The 22,026-nt window shown below is 35.3% G+C and overlaps 1 protein-coding gene across 3 annotated transcripts in view; it reads right to left on the reverse strand.

Annotated features, from left to right (window-relative positions):
* The window catches only part of Skic3 (SKI3 subunit of superkiller complex), a 77,449-nt gene that overhangs the window by 12,025 nt on the left and 43,398 nt on the right, over positions 1-22,026 (reverse strand). For all 3 annotated transcript variants that reach the window (XM_003479446.5, XM_063245364.1, XM_063245365.1), the window contains 10 exons: positions 19,855-19,932; positions 17,308-17,432; positions 16,370-16,493; positions 14,702-14,923; positions 13,732-13,804; positions 11,588-11,641; positions 11,301-11,409; positions 7,681-7,809; positions 3,767-3,888; positions 663-821 (listed from right to left, as the gene is read on the reverse strand). In XM_003479446.5, coding sequence (XP_003479494.3) covers positions 663-821; positions 3,767-3,888; positions 7,681-7,809; positions 11,301-11,409; positions 11,588-11,641; positions 13,732-13,804; positions 14,702-14,923; positions 16,370-16,493; positions 17,308-17,432; positions 19,855-19,932 — 1,195 coding nt within the window. The remainder of the gene's footprint in view (positions 1-662; positions 822-3,766; positions 3,889-7,680; positions 7,810-11,300; positions 11,410-11,587; positions 11,642-13,731; positions 13,805-14,701; positions 14,924-16,369; positions 16,494-17,307; positions 17,433-19,854; positions 19,933-22,026) is intronic.

Raw genomic sequence — 22,026 nt, forward strand, 5'->3', positions numbered from 1 at the left:
CAGAATAAAAAGCAAATCAAAGTAAAATAAGCTTCTATAAAACCTATACCAAATGTCTCCAGTACTTTCTCTGGGGCACAGAAAGAAATACAACAAGTTAAAATAAGTGATTATGGGCGTCTTTGTATTTTACTATCTGTAAGAGTGGAAGACACAGGCATTATTGTGCATATGTTACCATGAGTAGCCAGAGCCAGTTAAAGAGCTGATAATCTGCTGATATAAGCATCAGTGCTGAAATCTCTAAGCACCAAACAGCCCTTAAAATCTTGGATAAGAGTTACCTTAAAGTAGCAGGAAAAGAACTACACACACCCCTCCTAAAGGCAGAGTTTAAAAACCACTATGTACCCTTATCATAAAACACCTACATTTCTTTAACACTTTTACTTAATCCCACGTAAAGGATATAGTATTTGTACCACTGTCTCAAATTGAGAAAAATTATAATCAACAATTAAGCAGTTTTAAAGCATTATAATAATGGATCCTAAATTAGTACCAAATTTCTCTGGTTCCTCTAAGCACGCTACCATTTACATCTTGAAATTGATATATATAGTGAGTTTAAAATCAAGATGTAAATAAAGACAGAGTGTATCCCTGACCCCAACTGATGTCCTGGAGTGCTCTAACTCATGACTTGAAAGGAGACACCTTACCTGCCAAGCTGGAACAGAGGTGGAGTTGGACAGGACCGTTTTCTGCAGTTCCTCAAGCACAGCGTCAGGGAGTGGCTTTTGTGACTGAAGGAGTGATTTACACTGAACTTGTCTCAAAAGTAAGATAACGGCTGGCTGATCAGGTTTACTTTTTAAGTTCTAAAAATTAAACCCAAAACAGGAATAAATCAAATAAGGTCTTACATAATAAAAGTAAAAGTTATGACGGCAAAATACTTAATTCAAGCTTTTTCTCATTCCAGTGTGAACAACTACAGACTCAATAAATAAAAGACTGAACAGCTTGGAAATAGCAAAGCCTACATTTAAGTAATGTTTAACATAAAAGTAATGCTATCATTGTGATATATAAATCATTTATCTTAGGGAATCACTAGTTGATATATTACATACTGTCCTCTTAGAAATAGTTGTTCAAATTACAAAGTTAAAGTATACAAAGTGGCCATTCAAACAGTGAGACTGCAAACAGCTCTGTTCAATGATCCAACAAAAACTTAGTAACATGGTTATCAATCCTACACACTTAAACATACATGCAGTCATATCCTTTATAGCACTTTCTTTTCCTCTCTTTTTTAATTTTTTCTTTTTCAATCTCTTATTGAAGATACTTACTCCATGTCTTTCTTCTTGGCACAGGCTTTTTAGGCATTTGGAATAACAGTAATGACTTATTTTGCATTCTCCTAAGTTTTTATATCCTAAACTACCTATATACGCACATAAAATGTACGTGGATATGTACTTCCCTCCCACGTATAAATGGAAGAATTCGTCCTTCCTTCTCTCCCTTCCATCCTTGCTCCTTTTTCCTTCTGAACTAAAGCTGCTTTTATTTGCAGACATGATTATGTACATAGTAAAAGCCTAGAAAATCACCAAGTACAGTTACTACATCTAATAACTGAGCTCAGCATGCTTGCAGGGTGCAAGGTCACGTAAAAGTCAGCAGGATACTACATAGAGGAACAAAAAATTGGCCATAACAATAAACTACGCACAACAGCATACAAAATACTAAATATGTAGAGGTAACTTTAACAAAATATTTGTAAGTTACCTATACTAACAAGTACAAAATACGGCTGGAATAAATTATATATGCAGGGTGAAGGATATAGCTCAGCAGCATAAGCACCTGACTGACAAACACAAGGTCCTAAATCAATTACAAAAATAATTGGAAAAATAATACCATCTTCATGGATCAGAAGAGTCAGTATTTCCAAGATATCAATTATTTCAAAATTTATTCATTCTTCTTAATAGAAAATGGTAGTTTTGTTAGTCTCTCTTCAGGGTCATATTTGTATTTTCTCAACACTTAATATTTGTACTTATTTATGGTGCACTGAATTATAATGTGAAATAATATATACAATGTGTAATGATCAAATCAGGATACTTAATTAGCATTTTTGTCATCTCAAATTTTATCAATTCTATGTTGGTAATCTTCAAACTTTTCTTCAGTTAAAATATCTTTTTTCTCCCACAAACTATTCTTACCTATGTTTTCACTCATTAGGTCACAGTCAAACTTATTTCTAAAATATATCCGACTGTTTTCTTCTAAGTAAGGGACTAGAACAATTAAATGACAAAGGAAAAGCTCATAAAGTATTCTTTATTCTATCAGAGTTGCACAAAGTAACTTTTAACTCATGCTTAGTAAACACACATAATTCTATAAGTTCTTTTTTTTAATTCTATAAGTTCTTTACATGAAAGAAAAATGTATTACTCTGTTTTTCAGAAAACTGACCAAAAAGAATTTCAAAAGTCCATTTTTTCTTTCTCTATAAAATTTATACTGTTCTTTCAAAAAAATGCTTCTAAAAAGACAACAAAATCTCCCTGATAAGCATTTATGAAATATAATGTTTTCAAGAAAAACAACATGCATTTGTTTTGTTTTTGGTACTGGGAATCATCCTCAGTACCCTGTGCTTGCCAACAGGCATTTATGCCACTGAGCTTTATCCCTGGCCCAAGAAAAGCCATGTTTAAAACTCTCCTTAACCACTACATTATTTGAGTAAGTTTATGAAACTGATTCATTCAGTGAATATTTATTGAGCCCCTACTATGGGTTAGACAAGAAGGTAAACATTTATTCAGTCTGCAAGCACAGAGCCCTGCAGGGTGGCCTATGAAAACTGACTGAGTAGGTCTGAGTAGGTCCAGCCCCTAAGTCAACAATTCCAGTCATTCTACGCCAGTGATGGCAAACCTTTTAGAGACCAAGTACTGAACCGCAACCCCAAAGCGACTTATTTATTACCCGGTGCTAACACTGCAATTAAGCCTGAACACTGGGGTTTCGTTTAGAAAAGAACAACTCTACACTAACATCTTTTGTCTTAAAAGAAAAACATAGTAATACACATGCAATAGGTTCACCAGCACTGTTCTATGTGGTTCAGATTTTGGAAAATGAAGTATTCTGAGAGAAGTAGTCAGATATAAAGAAAAATACATACTGCCTCCTCCATAGTACTTGAAACCATATTAAAGTAAAAAGGATCTAGTCAGTGTTTGAAAGCCAGGCATGGTGGTACCTGCCTGTAATTCCAGAATTTTGGAGGCTAAAGCAGGAGAATCATTGTAAGTTTGAAACCAGCCTGGGCCACAAAGTGAGCTTAAGGCCAGCTTGAATTGCACAGGGAGACCTTGTCTCAAAAATCAATTAATCAATAAACAAATAAATATTCAAAAAGAGTATGAATCCCACAGTCAGATAAATATAACTTCAAACTGCAGATGCATCCAACTCTAGTTCTAAACTCCTGGGCAAATTACTGTCCCTCTGTAAGTATTAATTCCATCATCTGTAAAAATGATGATAATAATAAGCACTCACCTCATAAACATTATAGGATTTTATACAAAGCCCAACTACAAAACTGTAAGTGCGTGTCTCACTGGTAGTAAATCATCAATAAATGCTGGATATTATCATAATCTCCACCACCACAACAACACTCTATAAATAATACATACTCCCTTTCCTAAGTTAGCTTTAGGTGAGAAACAATCCATGAGTGTCAGTGCGCAGCCTTATAACCCTAGAACGATACCTGTGTGCAGAGAGACTCGGCCTCAGCTATTCTTCCTGTGTCCAGCAGACCAGTGACAGCTTGGGACAGGCACCACTTCTCCAGAGATTGGTTGTAATTTTCCAGACATTTTTTGTCCTTCACTGTAAACAAAAAATCTCAATGATATTTTCTTCTGTAATCAATAATGTACTCTCAAGGGAATAACTATAGCCAAAAAGTGTTATAATTGGACTTACAATGCACATACAGTTTTTAAAACGTACATGTATCCCTGGAAAACCAGACACTGTTCTGACAGGAGAGACCGTACATGTGTGAAGTTTCACGACAGGAGTTGATGAGTGAACAAGTAAGGCCGTGTATAATTGTGATTTACACTTAAAACTCAGTGTATCTACAGTAACAATGAAAATCATTCACTTAAAAATTTAAAGATATATTCAAATATAATCCAAGTAAAATATACTGCATGTATTCAAATTAGACAACATGAAGCATTCTGACACAGTTCTATATAGTGACCATCACCATAATCACGATAATGAATGTATTAACCATTACCAAAGTTTCCTCCAGCTTCTTTTTATAAGCGCTTTTGTCTACACCTCACCCAACTCCTCCCTTCACTCTGTCCCCAGGCCACCCTTTATATGTTTTCTATCACAACAGACCAGTCAACATTTTCTAAAATTTCGTATAAAAGGAATTACTCACCATGAATTGCTTTTGGTATTAATATAATGAATTACATTTACTTTTAATTTTGTACAACAAACCGCACTTGATCATGGAATACTACTATCTTATACATTCTTGGATTTGAATTGCTAGAGCTTTGTTATATGATGTTTATAAGTGATATTGGTCTGTAATTTTCTTGTAATATCTTTGTTTTTTGGTATTAGAATAAGGTTTGCTTCATAAAAGATGACAAAGAGTTACCATCTCTGACTTTCTTTTTCTGGAAGAACTAGTAGAGAACTAATATTACTACTTCTTTAAATGTTTGGTAAAACTCATCAGCAAAGCCAGCTATTCCTTTCTTTTGTGAAATTTTTTAACTATAAATTCAATGTTCTTGATAGGTATATAGCTATTAAATTTATTTCTTCTTGAACAAATTTTGAGTCTCTTAAAGAATTCATTTCTCTCCTCTAAATTTTCAAATTTCATGGCATAAAGTTGCTCATAAGATTCTTATTCAGCTCTTAATAGCTACAGTGCCATACTTTTCTTGATTCCTAGCATGGGTACTCTCTGTCTTCTTTTTCCTGATCCATCTGGCATATGGTTTATAAATTTTATTGATCTGTTCAAACAAGAAGCTTTTGGTTTCACTGATTTATTTAATTTCATTAATATCTACTCTTTTCTTTATCTCCTTTCTTTTGCCTACTTTGGATTTAACTTCATCTACCTTTTTCTGGATTCTTAAGGTTGAAGCAGAGGTCATTAATTTCAGGGAGGGCTTTTTCCTTTTCTACTGTTGACAGGTCAGACTAATTTCCTTCTAAGGAGTGTTTTAAGAATACCACATAGGGGCTGGGGATTTAGTTCAGTGGCATAAGCTTCGATCCCTGGTACTGATAAAAACTTAAAAAACAAAACAAAACAACAATATCACATAATTTCTATACATTATATTCATTTTGAACTATTTTGCAATATCCTTTTTTATTTGTTCTTTAGGTTTGTGCTATTTAGAAATGTTATTTTATTTCTAAGTATTTGATAATTTTCTAGTTATTTATCCTTTGTATATCTCTAATTTAATTCCAGTGTATTAAGAGAGCATACTTTATATAATCAGAATGCTTCTAAATGTATTGAAACCTGCTTCGTAGCCCACAATGTGATTTGGGGGAAGCAGTGTTCACTGAGTACTTACAAAATAGACTTTCCTCTGTTGTTAGGAGAAAGTAAATGTCAACCATGTCAAGCTGATTGATGGCACTTTTCAAGCCTTTATTATATCTGTACTGATTTTATGTCCCATTGTTGTATCAGTGTAAAGCAACATTTCCTCAGAGAAGAAATAAATAAGGTGAGCTCTACAGCTCCCTCAGCTTACTGCCTGGAGAATTTTCAGGCTGCAGCTCAGAAAAAGTGGGTCCAAGCGGGCCCAGAAGACTCTGAGTGGAAGAGATGGGCAGGGAAAACCAGGGAAGCCAAAGTGGCTAGAGTTCCAGGACAGCATGCCAGAGAGTAAAGACGTCAACAGAGAACTGCAGATACCTACAAAGGATCCCCTCAAATCTTAGCTCAGTGCCAATCAGCATGTGTGAAGAAACTAGTGGAGGCTTGAGAAAACCCATTCAAAAGGAGGAGGAGAAACAACCTCAGAGTACACAGAAGAGTGGAAATAGTTTGTGTTCCTAGGAGCACTATGGAAAAATACCTGATACAGAGCACTAGCACTTGAAGAATATTATCTGTAAATAAGCAGTTATTTTACTGAGTACATCATGACTACCAAGAAAAAACTACAAGTACAAAAGATACAGCTTCAAAAGACAGACCAAGCATCAGGACCAGACTCAGACACCGCAAAGATGCTGGGGTTCTGAGAGGAGGAATTAAACAGCTGTGATTAATATGCTCGGGGCTACAGTGGACAAAGTAGACACCAAGAACAACACACGGGCAATGTAAGTAAAGAGAAGGAAAGTCTACGAAACAAAATGCTAGACACCGAAAACTCTGAGACGGAAAAACGCTTTCCGTGAGCTTACTGAGAGACTGAACATAGCTCAGGAAAGAACTCCTGATCAGGAGGATATCTCCACAGAACTCAAAACTGAAAATAAAACAGAAAAAAAGGTCTGAAGGTAGCAGAAAGGAAATTTCCATGAACTGTGGGGCTACTGAAAAAGGTACAAGTATCATACATAACAGAAATCCCAGAAGGAAAAGAAAGAAAAAGGAACAGAAAATAAAACAATGACTTGAGAATGAGAATATCCCCAAACTAACGTCAGGCACACGTGCAGATATAGAAAGTCAACAAACAGAAAACAGTTAAAATATGGTAGATATTTAATCCAGCTCAATCAAAAAATCACTTAAATATTAATGGTCTATAAAGAGATTACCGGAATGGATAGAAAACACATAGGTTTTTTTTTTCTGAAGAGCATATTTTAAAAATAATGTTTTTTAGTTATTTCTGACTTACTACTTATGGTAAGTTCATTTTATTAAACTATTTCAAATATATAACACCAGTAAAGTAAAACCTACTTTTAAAATTCTGCTTTAATAGTTATTTCAAGATAGGCAAAAATGATATTCACTACAAAATAAGGAGTTAGGTGTGGTGGTGCACACCTATAATCCCAGCACTCGGAGGCTGAGACAGGAGGATCATCTTGAGTTCAAGGACAGCCTGGGCTACATAGTAAGCTCAAGGCCAGCCTGAACTGTATAGTAAGATCCTATCTCAAAAAAAAAAACAAATAAAAAAGTGAACATCATTCATTAAAGACAAATATAGGTTAACTGGTTAATCTACTCATGATGCTAAATACAGATCACTTTTCAGTGAAAGTATTCATAGATTTATAAGACAACATTGGCTAACTCTGACTAGTTTAACAGCTCTTCTGGCCAATACTCCATGGGACATTCACAGCACAATTTCAGTGCTGGTTTCAGTAGATTCTTCTACCTCTTCTTGAACCCAAAATAGGATCAAGTCTCAAAGCACATAAATGGCTATACAACAAAGATTTCAGCTAACAGAACCAACTGAATTTCTAAAACATAAGGAAAAAAACCCACACATACATGATCGATTTCTGTACAGCTATGTAAGTTATGAACTTTGTATGAATCCATTTTTGTAACAATATGTAGCGAAGTTGTTTGTGTTAAATCAGACTCCTCAAATGTAATCATTTAAATTACATATAAAAATGTTCCCTAAAACTTACTTGAAGCAGAAACAGCAGATAACAGTGCCAAGTATAAATCCATTCTCTTTGGTGGAGTGCTGTTCACAAGAGCCAGTTTATCATCTGCGTGACAGGCTGCCATCAGCCCGGCCCAGACAGCAGGGTCACCTAAATACAGGAAACAGAGTTAGAGGGCTTGCTAATAGCAACATATTGTGGACAGCTATCAAAAGTGAGAACAGGAGCTTGTAAGTAGCCTCTAAAAGTAAAACGTGTTTCTCCAGAAAAATTCCACTTTCCGAAAGGCATACAATGAAGTCATTTTCAGAAGATTCATTAGAGTACTACATTTATCCTTCAAGATTCACCCTCTCTTTAAGCACATCAGAGGATGAGAAATGTCCCATGAAGCTCATTTCCCATGCTGGCTAGCTCAGTTGCCAAGAGTGCAGAGGGCAGTTTCATTTCCTCTCACTGTCTCGGGTGAGGTTTAAACAGACGCTTCATCTTTATCCCCCAGTTCCTGCTCGCAAGGCTCAGAGGATAAACAGGCAACACAAGGATTTAGTTCTCAAGAAAGCCTGAGCCAAAGGAAAGGCTCAGTGTTTTGTCTCTGTTCTAACAGAAAAGCATGCAAGTGACTTCATGGTTCTAAGTGAAGCATTTGACAACTACACATCCGCCCGCTGGTTTGAGCTTTCCTTCTTTCCCTTAGACGTGGACAGCTGTGGGCCGGGGGTAATACAGATTAGGGGTGTAAACTCTTTTTAAGAAAGGTGAAAACTCTTTTTAAGAAAGTTGTCTGTGAAAAGATAGAAGAGAATTCAGAATTTTGGAGGTTTCATTAAAAAATTTCATTATAGGAAATTTCATTTTATTATTATAAATCTTACTTTGCAGTTTACTTCAAATGTTGGTATTTTAGACTTGTAAGCATTAAAAACCAAATGGATGATTTTTAAATCTGACAGAGGGTGCTGGTTAATAACATAGTTTCTTAACTATGGTTTTTAGCATTAATTTTATATTTTTCTACTTCAATGGACCATCCAAAGTAAATCTATCAAATGTCTGCAATATATATATTTTTCCTTACTATACATAGTTAGTATTATGAATACTATAAGAATCATTAAATATCTTATGTGAGTCAAAAACTTTCATAAAAATAGATATATATCGCCATATTACAAAATAATGTCTGCCCCAGATAATGACTACTTATTGTTATAATAGCACATAACCAAATTCTTCCAAAATAAACAATGAGGACATTTCCTTAGAATTCATGATGAGACCTAATTACTGTGTAATGAAAGCAACATGCTGAACCTCAGATCTTGGTTTCAGTCCAGCAATTAACTATGTGGCAGCTTTTCCTTTGTGGTTCATTTTCCTATAAAACAAGGGCAACTTAATGATGGCTGAGGTTTAAAGTCCTATGATTACAACAGATGTAGGCTCAATTTCTAAACAGAGACCTACTTCTAAGATTAGGTGAACAGGCCCATTAAGGGACCTTACACAGTATTCTATGGTTTATAAGAGGGTGGGGAGCATTAGTTTGCAGCAATTCCTATACTGACAACTCAAAAGAACTACTATTTCCTGGAATTCTTCATAAGTAGCAACCCAAATTACATATGAAATAAAGTAACTCTAGGATAATATATAAACTATATACCCAAAACTTTTAAATACGAATTGTTAAAAATTTAAATACCCTGTTAGAAGAAGAAATATAAATCATGTACAGGTACAAATTGCCTTTGATCTATGTTCTCATTATGTATATTTAAAGTATACCAATAACATTTTTAAACACACATACGAAGTACCCAGAAGCACAAATCTAGCAGGAATTAAATTTTCTTCCTTTTAATTATAAATTCTTAGGGTTACCTTTAAATTCCTGCAAAGATTTCTTAGAATAACCTGTGTACTTTACTCAACTGAAAGCTCTTCACAGATTAGATATACTACAATTATATACGTTTTCATTGTGCTCCATCCAAGGACAAGTCTCAAGGCTCATCTTTACCCCTCACTCTGTTTTAAACATATGATGACTCTGCTTTCTTGAGTATGCATTTCTCCAGATAATATAGAAAAACAATCTGAAATTAGGACCTTACCTGAATAAGGACCTTGTCTGCGAACTTTGGACTTTAAAGCTTAGGTCACTGATATAATCAAAGGCTCAAACATCTTCTATCCCTCTGGATACACAATAAGAATTCTTAAGAGCCAATCCATCTAATTTTTTTTTTCATTCTTTTTTTTTTTTTTTTTTTTTTTTTTTTTTGGTACCGGGAATTGAACTCAGAACCCTTGTGCTTGCCAGGCAGGCACTTATGTCACTGAGCTACATCCCCAGCCCTGGATCTATTACTTTCTTGATAACCACCTCTAAAAATCACAAACTTACCAATATATGACACAGACATATTCAAATGTTTAGATTTCTTTTTGTTTAAAACTACATCAAAATGAAAGAAAGGATAAACTACAGGCTGTTGGTCTACTTATTTGTTTTATAAAATAATACCTGAAATGTTAGATGTGTTGCAGCTTAGCTGGAATTCACTGAACTTGTTCTTTGTACAATTTTCTTCTCAGCAGTGCCTAGCCAAACAATAGCATTCTGATCTAGCAAATGTTTGAAATATTCTAGGGAAATTTTTCATGCTGTGTTCCATATTTAAAATAACAGTATGAAAAAAATGTGCCTTGTAGCCCTACATTGGTAGATATTTCAGTCCCCTGAGTGGCAAGGAAACACACTGAAACAGTAATATGCAATTCCTCATTACCTTTGTGATACATATGACACATATATATGACACAGCTGGTGACAGCTAATGATTGCCAGCTAAGGCACAGCATGAACTAAAATTTTAAAAAAAGACACAGCCCCCAAACTTCAAGAAGTCAACTACATATCAGTCACTTCTGTCAGATGAATGAATAAAGTAAATGTGGTGTTCATACACAATGGAGCACTATTCTGCTATAAAGAAAAACTTGAGTCTTTTGTAGGAAAATAGAGGTATCTTGAGATGATAATTCAGACACATACGCTTAACTATCACATGTTCTTTTATGTGAAAACCAAAGTATGAAGAAAGAGCAAAATAAAAGACAGACAATGGGAAATAGGGAGATGGATCTTCTGTAAATGGAAGAAGACTAGGAGATGGAGGGAGGAGAGAAGGGGTGACAAAAGGGCTGAGACGCATTACGTACATGGACCAGCTCTCTGCAAGGAACACGGTCTTAATGGACTAATAAAGAAGTAAAATGGGGAAAGGCTTACCTCCACATAAAACTAAACATGATTAAATAATTTAGCAGTTACAGGTGAACCTCATTAACCTAGACTGATAGAAAAATGGAAATAAACCCACTCCTTAAAAATGTACCATTCAGATTTTCAATAAAAGGTGGTAAAGAATCTTTAACTACACATGCCCTTAGGCTGCTTGATAATTTTCTTCTTAGTTAGGAGTAGCCAAATGCAGATAATCAAATAATATAAGAAACCTTAAAACATTTTCTTAAAATTATTTTATCTTATTTCATGGAAATATAAGCTTTGTTCCTGCGACAATGGGAAACTGATGAAGTCCCAATTAATAAATGGATTACATCATACTCACCTGGAGAAAGGAGCGCTGCCTTCTGAATGGTCTTTAGGGCAATATTCTTTTCTTCCACTGAAGTGCTTCCCATTGCCAACTGATTCACAGCAGTGTACAGCAACGCCTTCTACATGAGAAATAGAAGCATGTTAACCAGTTTTCTTCACAGCTCCCTGTCTTCCAAGCTGACCTAAGGATGCTATTTGAAAGGCTGTGACCCCTGAAGCTATAAAGAGCAATTATTTTACTGTTTTATCATTGTTATTTAACAAGGTAAATACTTCTTTGGACTTGGATGAACTAACCTTTCCATGATTTGAATCCAGAATATGAGCCACATTTCCTGCCACAGCACCTCCCTGTAGTACAAAATAAATATTCAGATGAATGCAAACACTTTCATGAAACAATAGACATAATAAGCAACAAAATCTACCAGTAAGTCATTTGAAAGGTTTGGTTTTATCATACAACTCTTTAAATATCAATGTATTATTACTATTTTAAAAGACCAGGGGATGTTTTGCAAAATAAAATAAAACAAGGAAAAATTTTAAAAGACCAGTTTAATCATTTCAACTTTGCTATTAAAATATTCATTAAATGTTGAAAAGTTACAGTGGCATCGTAATGTACTTTTTTTTAGCAATATAAAAAGAGACTATAGGACAAAGAGAGAGAGGGAGAAGAGAGCAAGATCACAAAGATGAGCTAATATTGTTTTACTTCGTGAAAATAAATAGTATTTTTAAAATCACCATGGTACCTAGTAAGATGAATAACTAAATTTCAGGGCACTATGAAGCTTATCACTGATCAACTTAATACTAAAGATAAAAATGTATAAAGTATCATAGAGTTTTTAGAAAGTCAATTTGAAATCTACAGTTTAAAAATTCAATTAGACATTTTACTGGATAATGAAGTGAATTATGAAAGTTGTACTGTATGTGAGAGGTACTCTGTACCTTTGAATTCCTATCAGAAGTGTGTCAAAAATGCTTTCAAAATTGTACTTTGAATGTAATACCAAAAACATAATCTTTATATTTTAAAAATATTATCAATAAAAAACAAATGTAGATGGATAGGAAGAAATATCACATAGCAGAGTAGAAAGAGAACCTGTGGTAGAAATTAGATGCAGGATTCAATCCCAGCACTGACTACAATTACTAACTGAGATTTTGTATTAGTTACTTTCACGTCTATGTCGCAAGTTTCCTACTCTATAACAGGAACAGTAATTGTCACTACTTCATATGGCTATTGAGACTAAATGACAAAAAGCATGTAAATGTTTACCATAGGAGCGGACACATAGTGAGTCCTTCAATCCAGTATCTAGTAATGAGAGCATTCTATATTCTCTGAAGCAACTCACTCAGTGAAAGTAACTAAAAATGTGAGATAAACTTTGCTACTCAAAATGTTGCCTCTGTATTAAAAGCATCAACATTTTTGGAAGACAGAAGTTAGAAATACAGAATATTGGGGCTGTCCTAGACCTGATGAATTAGAATACACATTTTTAACCAGGATTACTGGATAACTTCAATTGCAGATTAAAATTTGAGAGGCATATTTTAAAAATTTATTCTCAAGAGCACTGAATAACTCGTAAGTCATTAAAAACTGAAGCCAAAACTTAAGGAAAAACTAGAATTTAGGGACAAAAGTAGGCAAGAAAGGTCACTTCTGCAACCTGTTTCTTCTAACAAATGTTAATTTTCATCTTGAAGGGTCTCATGGATTAGGGTGCAGAAATAAAGATGCACGGCCCACAAGAGGAGGAAACTCACATCCAAATAGGCCAAGACTCCCGGGGGGCTCCTCTCTCAGGTTCAAGAAGAATCAGAATTAAGTCTGTTCTCGAACAACCTTGCAACACAGCTGCACAGTAGCCTGGTTAAGCCAGAAACCTGAAGTTCTAAATTGACAAATTCACCAAGTACCCAACTGAAGCAAGTATAAATTATAGGAAAGTACCTTCTGTCTACTGTGTTATCGTAAGTCTGAAAACATCTGGCTACTATGAACTAAAAAGAAGAACTATAGTCCTTGATAGAACACAAATGACTTCATTTAATATTTACATTTTGGATGTTAGCCATGTTCCAGTTCTTAATGTCATATCTCTAAGAAGTATTTACTTAAAATTAATAGTTTAAAAACACAATAGCTGATGCTTGTCATGTTTCAAACCGTATCACATAGACATTAACTTAACCTGTATGTATTCAGAAAGGTCCTCCTGCTTCTCTGTGTCTCTCCCTACATCCAGAACACATGGAGGAAACACAGTCTAGTACTTGCATGAATGGAAAATCTGGTTGTCAAAACTCTCTTCATTGTATTATCTTTCAGAAAAATAATGCTAGACTTTAAAGTCATATTTACTGTATCAGAAAGCATTTTATCTTGTGTCCAAATTCAGAGCAAAACTCACCTTCGCACTTCGCTGGGTGTGCTGAGCAACAACTCGAGACAACAGAGCCCAAAGAGCCGGGTCAGCTGGGTTACTGCGGAGACCATTAATAGTATGCTTAGGGCAGAGGCGACTTTAACCACAGAAAGCACAGCCAACCAACACTGCATTAAGCTCAAAACTAGTCAACACCTAAGACAAAGCCACTTCAATTCTCTCTGCTTGAAAGTTTCTTAAATTTCAGAAAACTTACTTTGTATCTTCTACATACAGCAAGAGTTCTCACAAAAACACACAAAAAAAATCAGAATGATGATGATTAAAAAACCAAGAGATAAACAATAAAAGGTAAGGAAATATATTGTGTTCAAAGAAAAAAGAAATGTAATACATTGTGTTCAAAGAAAACTGATACAACTCATCAGTAAAGATTTTTAATAAGAATGTGGCAGAGAAAGAAACTACATAAATAATATGTTGAAAATAAAATAGCCAGGGGCTGGGGATTTAGTTCAGCGGCATAAGCACCTGCCCTGCTAGCAGGCAGTCGTGAGTTCGATCCCCGGTACCGGAAAAAAAGAAAAAAAGAAAAAAAAAAATAACCACTGTTGCTAATGACAGCTTTATATTTTCCAAATTTTGAAAAGAGTAATAAATACTTAAGTAGCCAAAAATTCCTAAAGCCATCAACCTGTTCTGTATCAGTCTACAGTATCAGAAACTTGGGAATTAAAGGTGTTTACATCAAAATAAGTTCTGGGCCTTTTACCCAAACTGAGTGAAGGCCAAATTGATCAACTATTTTTTTAAAGACATCTTTCTAGGGAAAATAACAGGTAAAGTTAGCTGCCAGGTCTTATGTACAATTTCATAAAACCAAAGTTTGCTTTCCAAAATATACACTTGCCTCATTTTATAGACTCAGTAAAGTCCCAATGGCACAGTCACATCAAGCATGACAAGGCCCCCAGTCCACACTGGCAGAACTCACCTGTGCACAGCTCTTGATGCCTGTCTCTGCACAGCCGCACTGCGGCCCTGCAGCGCGTAGATGGCCAAGGTGAGAAGGCACTGAGGGTAGTCACTGTCTTTGTGTTTGATGTGCTTCAGCAGCTCATTAAGCGCTGCCTTTGACAGTGTCGCATCCTGCATTGCCAGCCCTAGAGCACAGAGGGTTTGAAGGCTTTCTGTGGTTGGCTCCTTTAAGATAGAGCTGTAAATATATTTTTTAATTGCCTGTTGGCCATCTGTACAGTAGTCTTTGTCTATAATTATTATAAGGTATTTAATACGGAACAGTATTTACTTAAAGATTCACCAAACGAAGTCAACCTTAAGATTTAAATACCCAATTTCTAGGCTTTAAGAGACAGCAATTTCTTTCTGATTGAGGCAAAATGCCAATGGTCTTTCTTCAGCACCAACAGCTTACTTTTTTTTTCTGATTGTTATACTTACATTTTAGATACAAATACATATCAGCCTCTCTGGGTTTCAGGTGTAGATAAATGATTAGAATAGATGTGGTAAAATGTTCAGTTTCAATAAAATCCTAGAAAGTATAGGTGATTAAGAAAAATATCTGTTCAACCTAAGAGGTGATTTTATCATTCCCATAAAGCTTTGTCCTATCTGCTCTGTGGTATTGAAATCAGCACTTTATGTAATGAGCACAAGTTGTACCTATATCTACACTCCAAGCAAATGCTTTATAATTTAAGGAGAAATTGTATGTAAACAATTAGCAACTTTTTCCTCTTGTAAGTGTGAAATCTGATTTTGACTTGCAAGTCAGCAATGTTTAGGAACCCTTCTTAATTTAAAACGAAAAGTCAAGCATAGTGGCACGCCTGTAATCCCAGCACTGGGGAGGCTGAAGAGGAACACGGTGAATTCAAGATCAATCTCAGCTACAAAGGGAACTTAAGGCCAGCCTGAACTACACAGTGAGACCCTGTCTCAAAATGAATAAAATAAAAAATTTTGAAAAGAATAATTTAAATGAAGAACCGTATCTCTCTACAAACAATACAACAGAAATATTTATAACATCATAAAATATCACATACTCATTAATAAACGTTTGAACCATTTTTTGGAAGGGGAAAGTGTTTTTGCACTTAATTTTGACAAACAAGTACAAACTCATGAAGTTTCATAAGCAACTCTGGAGTAAATAGCTTACAGTATCCGTGTAACTCTTTACAATAAAGCATTAATAAATGTAGGTACACAAATACAAGTTCCATTGGTGAATTTTTTTAAAGAATCATCTTAACATGATATTTCTATCAGGTTGACTTAAAAAAGAAAGCGAGGAAGAAAATAATTTCTTTGGGAATCCAAAAGTCAAGAAAACAAGCCCATTCCAATTGGTTCTATTAAAGATTAGTGAAAGAGTAAGTGATCAATTACTCTTAAAAACATGTCTACACAGTACAAAAGATGACTTTAAAGGGATGGACAGACCCAGGGCTAAGACATACGCCATGAGCTCTATCTGTGACTGTCAGTTCAGAACCAGGCAATCCCCCAAGTCCCTTTTGTTCACCCCAAAGTTCCTAACACATTAAAACTTCATTTCATCTTGCTTAACTCAAACATGTAAGTCTAGTCAAATATGCCTCGTCTTACTAAGTGCTGATGTCAATGTACATACCATTTGAATAGCAGTGACTTGGCCACATCCATTTTTCCTTGTTTATACTCTGTTATTGCCAAAGCTGTTAAGATATGGGCTTTGTCTTGCTCTGATTCAACAATAGACAAGGCTCGCTCGTAAGCTGTTATATCACAATGGAAACAAAATATAAAAGCAATTCTGAATAAGGCAGTACAGACTTTTTACTACCCTAATCTTATTTTTCAAAAATACATAACCAAAACTGTATCTTATTGTTAGTTCCTTATGTCTAAGAAGACACAATATAAAATTTACAACCACCTGCCTCAGTTTAGCTAGTCTAAGGTGATTCTGGGGGTATCATTAGGATTGCTCTATAACAATCCTGCCTCCAACCTCCAGAATCTACAGGGAGGTAGGTCTGCCTCACTAGCTTTAAGAGCCACGTCAGGCAGAAGCAGAGGCTTGTCTGCACTGAGATATCACCCAATTTCCCAGGCCAGGGACTCCATCAAGCTGACACTACTTAAATGAGCTGCACATGCGGGCAGGACCTATATACTATGTATTTAAAAATCTACTCAGTTAACATTTTTGAAAACACCAGAATATATTTTTACCAGTGATGTCTGGATCTTCGTCTATCAGTAAGTTTGATGTAAGAAGAAGGGAGTGGTAAACACCTGCTTTCAAATGTTAACTCACACAGTGAGCTAAGGCTCAGTTTCCTCATCTCTATGATAAATATTCAGCTATGTAACTCTGGGAAAGCTGGAAGAACCATTTATCATCATAATGTCATAAAGGAGGTAACACAAAAAAGTATCTATCATGATTCCTGACTCCTCAGATTAATCAGTATTGTAACTCTCACCCCATCTCAGTGCTACATCTTTCTGTGTGTGAGCTCATCACAATTAAGGGATACTCAACTCTGGAAAAGATGTGTCCTTAGCTTCAAGCAACACACTTACCTTTGCTGCTCTCTGTATACTGCCCCTTCATAAATAAAGCCAACGCAAAGCCTATGATCTCTTCTAAATCTTCAAGGGGTGTTGACTTAAAAGCATGGATAGCTTTGTCATATTCACCGATGGAACTGAGAAGCAAAATACAACTTACTTTTAATGGCATAAATACTTTTGGTTTATATAATCAAAATACAGAGACGTAGACACAATGATTCTTTTAATAACTTTGCCTGCACTTCCTTTTCTATGGTTGCATTTCAGAAAACTATAATCTACCAGTGCTAACACTATAGAAAAGACTTAAAATAGAAGGCATGCCATGAATAGCATGTTCTAAAGATTTTAACTTCCCATTTTGCTTCTTTCAAATTACATGTAAAAATGACTGATCTTTTAATTATACTTTTAAACAAACTTTAATTAAAATCTCAAGTCATTTAAGAATAACTTTCAGTTGACTTTCATATAGAACTCTCACCTTTAAGCTTAATATGTTAAATATTATTCTGATTGTGATACTAGCATTTTTGACAACCTAAAAAGGTGATAAAGGGCTTAGAATCAAACCTAGCCTTTGTGCAAACTATCTGCACACTGAAGGACACACACATACACTAAAATTCCATAATACAAAACTATGTATCTTTCTGTGCTTAGTAGGAAGAAAATGTAAATTATAATATATGATGCTAATAACAGCAGAACAATGAAACTTTGCTTATTTAAAGATAAAGAGAAGCTATGTAAGCTTTGCTGCCATCATCTGAATAGAAATACTACATCTCTGAGATTCTTGTGTCTGGTAGTTATCACATACTCAAAATTTTTAAACGTGTTATTGGGACTCTTTTACACAACCTTTCTAATTTTGAAGGACATAAGTAGGAGATAAAAATACAACAGGCTTCTAATAATTTTATAAAGGCAAATCAATTTATAAAATCAATAGAATCAAATTTTAATTCTTTGATAAAGAAAACAGGACTATCTTTAATTGCTTACTTTTGTGGAGGAAAAAAAGGAACTAGAAAAGGGAAGAATATGAGTTCAACTTTACCGATAACTTTTTCTTCGTGGGAAAAAAAAACCCTGAAGCAAATGGACAGAATTTTAAGGATACGGACAACTATTCAATAATCTATTCTCTCTACGTTTGTGCTTCATGCTGCATGTCCAATATATTTCAGATAATAAAAACAAATTAGAAAACAGATAACTTGCTTTCAAGGAGAGAAAATAAATTTTCTTCTAAAATATTTATATTAAATATTGATGATAAAAAGAACACATATTTTATAATACTCAATTTCTTAACAAAATCTTGGAATTATTGGAGCACTACCAACTCAAAATCAACAGCTTAAAAAAATTACAAGAAGAGGTCAGAAGAGCAAAATTTTCCTGTTTTAAATACATGACTCAGTCATAAAAGTTATAAAAGAACTGGCTACCACAAGTCTATTATTGTAGCTCCTTAGAAGCTGTAAACACTAATCTTAAATCATCAAACTACAGTTTTAATTTTTATATAAAATACTTATTTTATTGAGTGTTTTGGGAATTTGATACATCTCCACTGTATTACAATTGAGCCATTAATCTTGCAGCTTCACCAATATTAACTAGTTCATTTTCATGATGCTGCTGACTGACCAGCTCTTTCCATAGAGATTCAAGAGTAAGCCTTTTAGAGAAGTATGCAAGTTTCTTCTGAACGTTTACAAAAGCATTATTCTATCTGTGAACTCTTTCATCATTCACAGTTTATCTTCTTTTTTAATTTAAAGAGAAAAAAGAAAATAACAATGAAACAGACTTTCAAAACAAGTTAGTAGGACAGCTAAAATAATTAATACATTGTGTATTGTTGTCTTCATAGTAAGAACTATAGATTTATTATGCTCCAACTGGACCACTCAATTTGAGGACAGCAGTAAACTTGAGGAATGCACCCTTAACCTGAGTCAAAAAAATCTTCCTTCTATAATGTAATACTTCTGTTCTCTGATCTCAGTTGTATCTTCTAAAGCTACTGGCTTTTAATCTTTTGGTTTTTTTTTTTTTTAATGTTTATTTTACAGTTTTGGAGTCAGAAGTCTGTGAGAGTCTGAGGGAAGATGTAGATCCCTATCCCCCAAATTTTTGTGTTCTATTTCAATGGAGTTCTTCGACCCTAATACTCATCCTCAGTTTATCAGAATAAGCAAATCAGAAGAAATCAATTGCTCTTCCAGTTAACTAGGTTTCTACTATTAGAAAAAGCAACTACCTCTCTTCCAAATGCTACCCTGTCAGCCCACAAACCATGAGTCCTAACTCTACACTTACAAGAGATGCTGCTGTTAGGTACTTTGTAGGTGTGGGAAAGTATTAACACACCCCGGTAACAGTATAGGTGTAGAAAGTATTAACAGAGGATGGTACTGTGGGAGCAATCTGTCCTATGTGTCCACTTCTCCAAACACTGGTCATCATCTCACCAGTCCCACAGCTTCCCCAGAAAAATCTTATAGATTCACAGAATTTGTAGGGGAAAAAAATTATGCTTACCATAACACCCTGCCATAGTTTCTTATGGCGACATTGTAGGTATCTCGGTCTTCTGCAGTCTGTAACAACAAAATTGCCCTTAAGAAAAGGACAAGGGATTGTAAGTTATCTATGTGAAATATCACTGTTTCTCCCTTCCCTCTTTAGCTGAATCCACATATTTCTCCTTTCTTCATTTAATTCTATTAATTCTTTAATGCTAGTTCCAACAGCTTATTCACATGCCATAAAAACACTTAAATATAGATTCTAGGTTTCAGGAACATAACTTGAATAAAATAATGTCTTTATTCTTATGTGAAATAATTTATCACATTTGTTTTAAGTATTCTAAAATTTTCATTTAAACATAGAATTAGTTTGGATGTATTTGAGTTTATAGACGGCCTCTTAAAAATATTTGTGTATCATAATTCGAGTTCAGAAGGCAAGAAATTGAGTGCTGCATATGTCCTTGCCTACACACAGAGAAAAACCAAAGGGCTATGAATTCAGGAAGGGAAGGGTCATCAGAAGTCCCTTGAGGAGTAGAATAAATACACAAACACCGATAGCCTGCATCTCCTCTCATGCTCAGCTTTCTACAGGTAAGCAAGAGAACTTGATATTTAATAAAATTTTATCTTTTTCTTTTCTACATAAAGAGAATTTTCCAAGGAAGAATATCTAAAACAGCTTTTTTATCCCCATCATGTTACATGAAAAAATCTGTTAGAAAGGCCTGTGGGGCTGTAATCCTGCACTCGGGATCATGCCTGTAACCCCAGCACCTAGGAGGATGAGGCAGGAGGAGGACCATGAGTTCAAGGCCAGCCTGGGCTACATAGTGTGAGTCTGTCACAAAAAACAAACAAACAAGCCTAAAAATATTATAGAGATTCAAAACTATACTTCTGACAAGGCACGGTGGTGCATGCCTGTTATTCCATCCACTTAGGAGGCAAAGGCAGGAAGGCCATGCACTTGTGGCCAGCCCAGGCAACTTGGTAAGACTTTCTCAAAACAAAACAGAAACAATCAAGCAAAAAGATGGTGGTATAGTTCAGTGTTAAAGCACTTGTCTAGCATGCACAAGGCCCTATGCTCGATCATAGTGCCATAAAAATAAAATTTTTATTTCTGGTTAAAGGTGGGCCTCACTTGTAGTTTTAAGTCTCAAATACCGCCTCCTAAGTGGCCGAGTGGAGCTGCCCTTGGGAGTTCAAGGTACAGCCATGATTAGATCCACAGAATCTGCTATAACCGAAGTACGTACAAAGAGGCAGCAAACTCCCTAAAACTGCCCGGTTTTCTCTGTTCAAAAATCTTGCTCACTTGCATTTTATCATATTGACAGTTTACTCTTAAGTGAAGTGACAATGACAGAAACAAAATTGTAGCTTTTCATAAACCACTCTCCATATTCACCCCGAAAATAACATGTTGATCACACAGCCTCCAGTACCATCTAGTGATTACTCCCTTCAACTACACAGAGATCCATAAAAGCATAGGGCAGAGCATACAGGAGGCTTGAATCACACCTGACAAGGCTTCTCCTAAACAGTTACTGGGATTCGAGGCAATGAGGTGCCTTACAGGTTAGGCCAGCACGTCTTTTAACTTTTCACCATGAGATCAACAGTTCTTTCCTTATTCACCTGTCTATTAATTTGCAGAGAATAATATTTAAGCTGCTTTCACTTCCTACCATCTGCGGGCTGGTCGTTCCACTCTAGCACACTGGCTTTCTCGTCGTCTCGTCAACGGCCCAGGCCACCTCTGCTTGGGAACACTGGTTCTTGCTGCTCCCTTGGCCCCAATGGCCGGATGGCTGTGGCTGTAACTACTCTTCAGTAAGCCCAGGCCTGCTGATCCTATGCCTGGGTTCTCTGGCGCTGTGCCCTACGTTAATTCTTTCTTAGGAATTCTTAGTATCACAGCTGTTTTTTAGCTCAACACCAGAAGAACATGAGCTCAGGAGAAATAGGCTCCTGTTTAATTCACTGCTAAATTACCAGTGCCAAAGACACTGCTGGCACACATTAGTATAAGAAATATTTATTGAAGTGAATATATAGTAGATATGAAAATGATTCAAGCAAATACATCAGAATGCTGTCATTTCTTGCCTGAAAAAAAGCACTGTCTCTCTCAGCAATAAAAACAAAAACACAGCTGAAAATTTGGGAT

Source organism: Cavia porcellus, unplaced genomic scaffold (genome assembly GCF_034190915.1).
Source record: "Cavia porcellus strain 051 isolate PalLab524CR breed Dunkin Hartley unplaced genomic scaffold, mCavPor4.1 scaffold_2, whole genome shotgun sequence".
Lineage (NCBI taxonomy): Eukaryota > Metazoa > Chordata > Mammalia > Rodentia > Caviidae > Cavia > Cavia porcellus.